This window comes from Ylistrum balloti, unplaced genomic scaffold, assembly GCF_031769215.1.
Source record: "Ylistrum balloti isolate Yb309-2 unplaced genomic scaffold, AGI_CSIRO_Ybal_v1 Utg370386, whole genome shotgun sequence".
NCBI lineage: Eukaryota > Metazoa > Mollusca > Bivalvia > Pectinida > Pectinidae > Ylistrum > Ylistrum balloti.
The window spans coordinates 732,564-744,971 of NW_026782268.1; the positions used below are offsets into that span (position 1 = coordinate 732,564).

Sequence of the window (12,408 nt, forward strand, 5' to 3'; positions counted from 1 at the left end):
AGTATACTAATATCACAGTAAGTTTCGTATGCGAAATTTGAAGTTTGAAAGTTTTTTGTACAAAAACTTATCTACAACAAAAAACTTACACCGAGTCTCTGACATTGCCGTTTGTTCCAGAGGTGAACGGAATATTCATGTGTTTGTTTATCGGCAGTGAAACTCTTGTATTTTGAAGATAGGGAAGATGTCAATATTGCGTTCATTACGTGCATCAACACAGTGGTAGCAATAATAACTTTACAACGTAACATATTTGGACGGAGTTCAACATTGTGGACAGTGACTTTGACTCAACACATGGTCAAGTAGATGCCTTGACAACCTTCTTATGTCGTACCAAGTTTCCACAAGGTGTCGCTGTTCCCGAAGGGATTGTCGCTAACCAAACGACGTCCGAAGCCGCTGTATCCGGTTCTTGTAGAACCACACCTCCAACGGCCGTTCCGTCATCGTCCAGATATTCCCGACTTCCTCCGGATCTTGTCCACCCCGGACAGCATGCGTTGATCAACAAATTGCGTCGTTGATCTTTTTCCATTGTTTTAGACAAAATCTTCGCCATTGCTACCAGTAGAAGTTTGGCGCACTGACTGGGTGACTCAGGCCATCCAAATTTCTGGTAAGTACCATACTTCACAGCCTTTAAGTACTCGTTTGCTAAAACCTCAAGGTCATACAGGCTCATAGATTCGACATTGAACCTCGCTTTGGCGTCGCCCGTTAATGCACTGCTGATGCCTATATAGCCATTTGTCATTATAACGACTCTGGCATGTGGTCTTAGGAGCGGTGAAAATAGTTTTATCACATTCAAAGTGCCAAAGAAATCATTTTCAAAACAGAGCTGGGCTTTTCTGAAAATTGGAACCTTTTCACCTTTATCGAAAGACACAGCAGCGTTGTTGACCAGTATGTCAACACCGCCATAGCGTTCCTCAATATATTCTCGTAGCATCCAGATACTCGCCGACTGTGTTATGTCGAGTTCGTGGAAAATGGGGTTGAGACCTTCCTTTTGTAAAATCTGAAGCGCTTGTTTCCCCTTTGAGGTCATACGAGACGTAAGAATGACGTCACCACTAAAGTTCTTGCAAAGATTCCGAACTATGGCTAATCCGATACCCCGATTGGCGCCGGTTACTATGGCAACACGTCTGCTCATCTTGTCTGAAAAATACAGTAACATTTTGAAAATAATGTTGACGATGAATCAATTTATCATTGTGTAACAATGCGCCTACTGAACCTTTTCCTTCAAAATTCAAGGTACTATATTACAAATCTACTAAGCTATAAAGAACAAAGAATAAAATATATTACATCAATGGGCTGGAAATGTTTTAAGATTGTACAAAAGAAATATCACCTATACAAGCTTAGAGTTGAATAATGAGGAGCGGTCAAGTGTTTTCAGTAGAATTAACTGGTAACTATTGGTCCTTCATGGGAATATTTTTTTTCAAAGTTTGGATGTTTTAACGGCGTACTGGAAATGACCAAAGGGGAACAACTCCCGCAAATTCAATTAAATTAAAGTACAGTTTGAAGGTTTCTACAATAATCACGCGAGGTATGGCGATTGTTTAAGAACTTTGTAAATTCCTGAAAGCCTGAAATTTGAATGGGATTCGTAATAATTAAACAGCGCATGAAACGTATTGGGTATTGTAAATTACTCCAAAAACCATTAGTTCGATAGAAGAGCCATTTTCAAGGATTTCATTAATTAACGGAGAAATGTTATGTTGATACGTTTGTTTAGATACTGGGTTTGCCGCTCCGTGACCAGACGAGATAGAATGGTTCTAGCAGTTGGTGTTTGCCCCCCCACTGAACACAATGCGGAAGATCCGTCGCATACAATATCAAACTAAATGGGCAAAGTATCTTTCCACGGACACAACCTACGAAGCACGTGATGTATATAATGGCCGAAGATCCCCAGCTGTGACGCGGTTTCTTTAATCATTCGTATGTGAAAGTCACCGTCGGGGATGGTGTTGTTCTTACATATGTTCGAGTCATTTGATTTCGATCGTTTGAGTATATTTCTGTTGCTGGCTTCTCCGGTTGTGCCGTGAGAAACCGAGGCTCCAATCCACTGATTCATAACTTACTGAGTTTAGAAAGGATGCAGATTTATACTGAATGATCGTCAGTCCTCCAAAACGCAAGGAAATCGTCCCCGAAAGCATGGCAGATATGGGTATTTTATAGACAAGGACCAATAAACAAATACCTCGGGGTACGTCAAACACGATTGCTGCAAAAGTTGTAAATAAAATTTGTTCTGTTGACATATATCTACCGCAAACAACGGATGTACTTTTCTATGATTTTGCATAGTGTAAACAAATGCGTGTTTTCTATAAATATCTAGAAGAGAGTATACAGTGACACATTGTCAACACTTGGAATTTCTTTTATATCCAAATTTTATTTCCTGCGCGTAAATTTAGGTATAAATGATCTTTAAAAAAAGTAATATCTACTGAAACAATTTGAACAAATTCCGCCATTGTTGCCATGACACCTGATAACATATATGCCCAATTATTTCCACAGACCTGATTTCAGGTTCGATTTAAATGTCAGATCAATAGTTATATCAATAACAGATCAGGGTTGAAATCAATACCTCGATCGATACACAACACACCGATACAATACACATAGTACTGGTGTACAGCGATCGGCCGTCCGGTCTAGTGTGTTTACATTGTAGCTGGGGCTGATATATAAGTATATATATATACACGGAATAGTATATATTTACAGGTAACGGACAGGTAGCACACAGGTAAATAATAAAACTCTTAGATATTAAAATCATGTTCCAGCCAACGAGTTCAGATATATTCGTTCCGACGATTTATAAAACTGACGAAATAATGAAATGTAAAGTGAACCTTGCTGTTTGTTTATAAGGCATGCTGTGGTAGTGATTGTCATAATTTGTTTACAAACAATTACTGACCTCGTTACTAGTAGTATACTACTTAGGGGGAAAAATAATAAAAAATAAAACATTTGTTGTCAAGAGGCATAGCAGAATATTTCGATATGAATATAATTTATGACATTATTTATTACTTACCTGTCTGACAAACACGATTGTGTGACTTACCTATTAAGTAGATGTAAATGCTGTGTTCGCATTCGTGGTCTACATCAACGTTAGGCAGGCGGTGTCCAGGTAAAAAGGTACCCGCATTTAACCAACACAGGGCAATGTTTATTGGTGTACAATATTCACATGGCACCTGTTCGAATGCATGCGTGAGCAGACTCAATAGTTATGTATTTCATTAATGGATTAAAATTAATTTAATATGATATTGGTGTTTATACATATATGTTTTGTTTCCTTACGTGTATATGAAACAAGTTGCATCTGTAGTTTATATGCAATTAAATGAGTTTTAAACAGCTGGAAAAAATCCGGTAAAAGAAATAAAATAATCTCTCCAAACAACTTGACAAACATCACTGTCACCAACTGCTGATCAAACCTGATACAACATCAGATGACCTGCCAAACATGATCAGAATATGTCCATATACACAGTGTAACTATAAATAATTCCCAGGTACCTCTAGGGCAAGTGCATCGGTCATCCATGTTCACGCTTGGTGGTTTTCATTAAGTATGCCATATGTTTACTTACTCATGAAAAGAAATACAGCAGTTTTGTATAAGGCTAAAGCTGGTTGATGTCCATCGTGATCGGAAGTCGGTTTATAGAACTCTCTCTGCCACGCTGGAGTAGCAGAAAAAATTGATACCTCACAATGAACGGCAATCATTTGCTCTCAACCTGTGGAAGATGGACTTTTCAGGACCTAGAAAATCTATCACCGCTATATGCTCAGTATTATATTTTAACAACTCACTGGGGGCATGTCCCTCGTTATAATACAGTACACGTAGTAATAATTTAGTAATAAATCAGAATAGCCTTGCATTGACTCTAAACTTGTTGGTGAAAGGCTGGTTTAATATCGATTGATATTTTTTTTTCTTTTTAACAGAAGACAAATTGAATTCTTTAAACAATTTATACGACGGGAAAAGTCTGTGAGATTAGTTTTTGTTGCCTTTAACGTTGTTGTCCAATCCTTGGAATGAAATCACTCCAACATTAGGAGTTAGACTATTATGTTACATGAATGTAATTTATTAAGTTTCTTCTTTGTAGTCGAAACTCTGAATACAAAAAGAAAACAAGGACGTAAACACTGCATAATAGTAAAGATATTCATTCTGGATTCCGTTTTATCAGTGTTTAAAATGCTTCCCGATGATTTCGGGAATCTTAAAGATAAAGGGCGAGATGTCTCTAAAGTTCAATAATATCTCCATCAAATATCTTACTGTATTTGATTAAGAACTACTCGATGGAATTACCTGAATGGTTTTGGAAGGACTGGCGTAAAATTATTATATAGGTATACACAATTAATAATACATAGATGTTTACACCAAATATGTCGATGAAAAATACTATACCTTTCTCGAACTCGGTTATCTAAGAAGATATTTGTCTTTTGATATCGTCTTTGGGTAATTTAGTAGGTTTGCTTTCCAGGGTCCATATCACCGAGGACGAAGAGTATTAACGATGCAGTAAAACCCTGTTAAATTACTAAGTTTGTTTCCCTTGACCAAGTATTTAAGTCCCCAAGATTTATTTTTCCCCTATTTTTAATGTTTGAGTGCCGTGTACAGATTCCCCGATACAACGTTTTATTTGCCAATGTTCTCAACATAACGAGTGATCTCAGTGTTTCTTGGTTTGTCTTATGTCACCTATTTGTGATAGTGATTGCCCGTTACCCCCTCCACCTTCCACACAATACCAAACATAAAACGAGTCGGCTAACTTGGTACTGATTATCAATTAATTGCGTCTTAATGTTTCGATCCACTACATACTGGTGTAAATATTGGGTCAGTAATTGATGATATAAAACGTTATTTTATTGCCAATATAAAATTCTGCTACCTTGTGTTCGTGTTGCGAGTTACTCAAACAAAATGTAAAAAATAGTTTCATGTAAAGCTTTTCTGTGACAAAATATAAAAATATTTCTGAAATAATATCAAACGCAGTTAAAAACCGCGTTCCATTGATAATGAAAGTCGACACAGGTAAATAAAAATCAATATGGAGCACCCATCCTCGTCTCCACTAAATAAAACGGAAGACAGCTATAGATAAAAACACATTTAATAACTAGGTGACAGATAGTGTCCCTGATGTTACATGTCAACAACAGACATTTTCTACACAATAACATTTCATCACATCCTACGAACCAGTGACGTCATCATCAGACTTCTATAATGACTTACCAAAATCTAGAGAGATTACGTTTTTAGTTGCCCAACAATTAGTGCCTCATATACAAGGAAAATATCGAATTTGTAATGATTTATAGTTATGTATATCAAGGAAGTTTTTTATACCAATATAATATATTGTAACAGACTAATAGTGGGTATTGTCATGAATGCTTGATGATAATAATTGCACATACTTCATGGGAGTCAAAATAAGGAAGTGGGGTGCATGGAAGTCTAGGTGATATTAGGTAAGAGTGGTGCAAGGAATTCTGGGTGATCTCAATGAATTCTGGGTGATTTCAATGAATTCTGGGTGATTTCGATGAATTCTTGGTGATCTAAATGGAATGAATTATTGGTGATACCTAGGAAGTAGTAGTGTATTGGATTGAGAGTGATATCACTGGTGTGCTTTACAATGAACATTAGACCGTATTAACAGTGTAGCGTAAGGGGTTTAGAATGACGATGTAGTGTAGTACAATGAATTCTGGGAGATATCAGTGGAGTGTAGTACAATGAATTCTGGGAGATATCAGTAGAGTGTAGGACAATGAATTATGGGAGATATCAGTAGAGTGTAGTACAATGAATTCTGGGAGATATCAATGGAGTGTAGTACAATAAATTATGGGAGATATCAGTGGAGTGTAGTACAATGAATTCTGGGAGATATCAGTGGAGTGTAGTACAATGAATTCTGGGAGATATCAGTGGAGTGTAGTACAATGAATTCTGGGAGATACCAATGGAGTGTAGTGCAATGAATTCTGGGAGATACCAATGGAGTGTAGTGCAATGAATTCTGGGAGATACCAATGGAGTGTAGTGCAATGAATTCTGGGAGATAACAGTGGAGTGTAGTACAATGAATTCTGGGCGATATCAGTGGAGTGTAGTACAATGAATTCTGGGAGATATCAGTGGAGTGTAGTACAATGAATTCCGGGAGATATCAGTGAAGTGTAGGACAATGAATTCTCGGAGATATCAGTGGAGTGAAGTACAATGAATTCTGGGAGATACAAATGGAATGTAGTACAATGAATTCTGGGAGATATCAATGGAGTGTAGTACAATGAATTCTGGGAGATATCAGTGGAGTGTAGTACAATGAATTCTGGGAGATATCAGTGGAGTGTAGTACAATGAATTCCGGGAGATATCAGTGGAGTGTAGTACAATGAATTCTGGGAGATATCAGTGGAGTGTAGTACAAGGAATTCTGGGAGATATCAGTGAAGTGTAGTACAATGAATTGTGGGAGATATCAGTAGAGTGTAGTACAATGAATTCTGAGAGATATCAATGTAGTGAAGTACAATGAATTCTGGGAGATACCAATGGAGTGTAGTGCAATGAATTCTGGGAGATAACAGTGGAGTGTAGTACAATGAATTCTGGGCGATATCAGTGGAGTGTAGTACAATGAATTCTGGGAGATATCAGTGAAGTGTAGTACAAAGAATTCTGGGAGATATCAGTGAAGTGTAGTACAATGAATTCTGGGAGATATCAGTGGAGTGTAGGACAATGAATTCTGGGAGATATCAGTGGAGTGTAGTACAATGAATTCTGGGAGATATCAGTGGAGTGTAGTACAATGAATTCTGGGAGATATCAGTGGAGTGTAGTACAATGAATTCTGGGAGATATCAGTGGAGTGTAGTACAATGAATTCTGGGAGATGTCAATGTAGTGTAGTTGTAGAATGAATTTCGGGTGATATTAATCAAGAAAGTTCAGAGATTTCTTTTCGTTATTAAGGCAGTGTAGTGAGGGTGTAGCATGTTAAACCTTCCAGCGATTGATAAAAAGTACAGCATTATACCCAATGAATTGTTTGTATGTAAGAGATTACATATTTTAAAGAAAAGATCTGAACATAGACATGTGCCATTACATTTCCATATATGGATATTCTCATACCATTCCCCACTCGCCTGGTAATGACATCCATCTTCTAGTTAAATACTCCCATACTAAAATATCTACATGACACCTTAATACTACCATACATTCTAACTTTTCTCCTGAATTGATGTGGAAAGACTTTTGCTCTGTTCAAAATGACTTTTCTTTGTTAAATATAACATGTACACAGGCAAATGTAGTACAGAAAATTAAGATTATTGTCTGGTATCATGGAGACCTTCTACTGAAATGTATACATACATATTGATGGATTATCAACTCCTGTACAATAATTTGCTTCACAGTTACTAGAAAGTTATAACAAACATGAAGTTACCACTAGTAAACATTTAATTATTATAATAAAAATCGCCCTATATAATGTAAATAAGTTTGTCAACAAAAATAAGTTAGATTTTAAAATTATCACTTTGTGATATATCAAGAGGTTCGTCTGAACGACGAAATTGTATACATGATTGATGTTATTTAAAAATAATTTAATAGAAATTGTAAGACGCCAATTATCAGTATATTGTTATACAATAGTACACTGTCAAACATGATGAGGAAAAACCAACCGAACAAAAACTAGACATTATCATCAGTATTACACAATTATACTTCCTCACAGACAATACAAGCATAATCGTCACATCCAGAAAAATACTTCTAGCGATATAAATAGTTAAAAAAAGGTTTTTTAATTGTTCCCCATGTATTTACTGTAGAGATGGACATATACCCTACAGTTCTACATGTATTTACTGTAGAGATGGGCATAAACCCTACAGTTCCACATGTATTTACTGTAGAGATGGGCATAAACCCTACACTCCACATGTATTTACTGTAGAGATGGACATATACCCTACATTCCACATGTATTTACTGTAGAGATGGGCATAAACCCTACAGTTCCACATATATTTACTGTAGAGATGGACATATACCCTACAGTTCCCCATGTATTTACTGTAGAGATGGACATATACCCTACAGTTCCACTGTATTTACTGTAGAGATGGGCATAAACCCTACACTCCACATGTATTTACTGTAGAGAAAATTTATACCCTACAGTTCCACATATATTTACTGTAGAGATGGACATATACCCTACAGTTCCACATGTATTTACTGTAGAGATGGACATATACCCTACAGTTCCACATGTATTTACTGTAGAGATGGACATATACCCTACATTCCACATGTATTTACTGTAGAGATGGGCATAAACCCTACAGTTCCACATATATTTACTGTAGAGATGGACATATACCCTACAGTCAATGTATTTACTGTAGAGATGTGACATATACCCTACAGTTCCACTGTATTTACTGTAGAGATGGGCATAAACCCTACACTCCACATGTATTTACTGTAGAGATGGACATATACCCTACAGTTCCACATGTATTTACTGTAGAGATGGACATATACCCTACAGTTCCACATGTATTTACTGTAGAGATGGACATATACCCTATTCCAAATGTATTTACTGTAGAGATGGGCATAAACCCTACAGTTCCACATATATTTACTGTAGAGATGGACATATACCCTACAGTTCCCCATGTATTTACTGTAGAGATGGACATATACCCTACAGTTCCACTGTATTTACTGTAGAGATGGGCATAAACCCTACACTCCACATGTATTTACTGTAGAGATGGACATATACCCTACAGTTTCACATGTATTTACTGTAGAGATGGACATATACCCTACAGTTCCACATGTATTTACTGTAGAGATGGACATATACCCTACAGTTCCACATGTATTTACTGTAGAGATGGACATATACCCTACAGTACATGTATTTACTGTAGAGATGGGCATAAACCCTACAGTATACCCTACAGTTTCACATGTATTTACTGTAGAGATGGACATATACCCTACAGTTTCACATGTATTTACTGTAGAGATGGACATATACCCTACAGTTCCACATGTATTTACTGTAGAGATGGGCATAAACCCTACAGTTCCACATGTATTTACTGTAGAGATGGACATATACCCTACAGTACATGTATTTACTGTAGAGATGGGCATAAACCCTACAGTTCCCCATGTATTTACTGTAGAGATGGACATATACCCTACAGTTCCACATGTATTTACTGTAGAGATGGGCATAAACCCTACACTCCACATGTATTTACTGTAGAGATGGACATATACCCTACAGTTCCACATGTATTTACTGTAGAGATGGACATATACCCTACAGTTCCACATGTATTTACTGTAGAGATGGGCATAAACCCTACACTCCACATGTATTTACTGTAGAGATGGACATATACCCTACAGTTCCACATGTATTTACTGTAGAGATGGGCATAAACCCTACACTCCACATGTATTTACTGTAGAGATGGACATATACCCTACAGTTCCCCATGTATTTACTGTAGAGATGGACATATACCCTACAGTTCCCCATGTATTTACTGTAGAGATGGACATAAACCCTACAGTTCCACTGTATTTACTGTAGAGATGGGCATAAACCCTACACTCCACATGTATTTACTGTAGAGATGGACATATACCCTACAGTTCCACATGTATTTACTGTAGAGATGGACATATACCCTACAGTTCCACATGTATTTACTGTAGAGATGGACATATACCCTACAGTTCCACATGTATTTACTGTAGAGATGAAATTGTCCACTTGTATGCGATACTGATAGAGAAAATCCTTTAATACATTCTATAGACCTTATAGAATTACAGTTTAACCTAATATTTCACTTTCAGAATCACCAGAGCTTCCTTTGATCATTATTTCAGATATGAAGACAGATGTCAATGTAGCATAAGGTATGATTATGTTAGTTCCCTGGTATGTTACTAAGGCTGATGCTTGTTCCCTAGGACTGTAACTGTGGTATGTTACTAAGGCCGATGCTTGTTCCCTAGGACTGTAACTGTGGTATGTTACTAAGGGTGATGCTTGTTCCCTAGGACTGTAACTGTGGTATGTTACTAAGGGTGATGTTAGTTCCCTAGGACTGTAACTGTGGTATGTTACTAAGACCGATACTTGTTCCCTAGGACTGTAACTGTGGTATGTTACTAAGGCTGATGCTAGTTCCCTAGGACTGTAACTGTGGTATGTTACTAAGGGTGATGCTAGTTCCCTAGGACTGTAACTGTGGTATGTTCCTAAGGATGATGCTAGTTCCCTAGGACTGTAACTGTGGTATGTTCCTAAGGCTGATGCTAGTTCCCTAGGACTGTAACTGTGGTATGTTACTAAGGCTGATGCTAGTTCCCTAGGACTGTAACTGTGGTATGTTACTAAGGGTGATGCTAGTTCCCTAGGACTGTAACTGTGGTATGTTACTAAGACCGATACTTGTTCCCTAGGACTGTAACTGTGGTATGTTACTAAGGCTGATGCTAGTTCCCTAGGACTGTAACTGTGGTATGTTCCTAAGGGTGATGTTAGTTCCCTAGGACTGTAACTGTGGTATGTTACTAAGGCCGATACTTGAGCCCTAGGACTGTAACTGTGGTATGTTCCTAGGGTGATGCTAAAACCCTTTTACATTTACAATTTAATCATGGTACAGTGTGTGTTTTGAACAGTTTATGACAGGTATCTATATATCTATATGTAAAAGAAGGTTCTCTGAATCTCGTATGAAATAATTGTAGTGATGAAGGTTATGAGTATTAAGAAATATAGCTGCAGCATGTTTACTATCCAGTGCCAATTTACCTCTAGTTATGGTGTATATACAACAATCAAAATCACTTTAACTCTCCTGATCACAAATGGCATCATCAGCAAAAGATCAATTATAGCACTTAAAATCCTCAACATGCAAATTAATTAGGAAAACACAACTCTCATATCTGTTTTAGTGCACAGTAGTTCACCTATTTAAATGTATCCATAAGCAGTGTATTTGGATGAGTTTCTGACTCAAGAGCACAACATGATTTGTATGATATAAACCATCCTCCATAGGTTACCATCACTTTTGCTCCCTGCACCCCTGGAACATGTCATAGCAAAATGAAGGTTCCATGTGCAACATCTTGTGGACAAGAAGAAAAAGACCAGTTTGATCCTTTGACGTACAACAAACCAAACTTGAGGTTGCATAACGGTATATTGTCAGTTAGGTGTTGCTCCTTTGTAATCTTCAAAAGGAGCATATCACCTGTGATTGGTCAGATTTTTTCTCCTGGATCCAACAAGATTTTTTCACTTGTGCCTTAAATTTTGTCTTAACATGTTCCATGGGTGCAGAAAGCGAAAGTGATTGTATCCGCTGGTGTCGACCAGTTGTATCCTGCAATGGTGTCACCTTTCAAGAACTAGACTTGTCAACAATTTTTTTAGCAAAAGTGCTACATCTAACAGATTTCTATGGCCCCAAAAATTTGCTACAAACACATGTTAGGTTGCTTTATTAAAAAGCATTTGTAACCTTGGTGAAATACTAGCGGAAGTATAAAGAATTTCTCTTTAGCTCAATTTGTTGAGCCAGGGGTCCAAGGTTTGAATTCAACCGCATTGACGCCCATGTAGAATCTCTGGTATAATTCTCTTACAAGCATTGCTGTAAACCCTGGAAACTTGAGGACAAGTTATATCCTAGAGAGGAAGTGTGTAACCAGGATGTAATACTAGCTGTAATATACTGCTAAGCTAGAGAGAATTTCTTTTCAGTTTGATCAGTTAAGTATCAGACTAGTAGTAGTAAGCCAGTGATCCCAAGTTCAAATCCTAGCAGAGGCATTGAAATAAAAATGACCTATCTTTATATATGAAAACATGTTGTCTGTTTGATCTGAATCTATGCCAATATAATGATCTGACATTGTTCTCCAATTCATCAACATGTAAATCTATATTTGTTGCAAGAAGTGAAAAACTTGTTGAAAATTAATAGAGGATGGGGAGAGGAGGAGGAGGAGGACCAAATTGTAATTTCTGCCAATATTTCTTAGCTAGCAAGGAAAATAACGAACAAAGGAAGTCTTAAAGATTTGTGAAATTCATACAATTTTCCCACAGTAAATATTTAGTTGGCAAATCCTATACACCAAAATATAACTATATTGAATGGTGTAAATGTTATGAATTCCCTTTC

The 12,408-nt window shown here is 37.1% G+C and overlaps 1 protein-coding gene across 1 annotated transcript; it reads right to left on the minus strand.

Moving 5' to 3' along the window:
• Positions 1–304: 304 nt before the first annotated feature.
• LOC132554231 (carbonyl reductase [NADPH] 1-like) lies at positions 305–1,165 on the minus strand. The gene has a single exon (XM_060218538.1). The coding sequence runs from the start codon at positions 1,163–1,165 to the stop codon at positions 305–307; it is 861 nt and encodes a 286-aa protein (XP_060074521.1).
• Between the last annotated feature and the right edge of the window lie 11,243 nt (positions 1,166–12,408).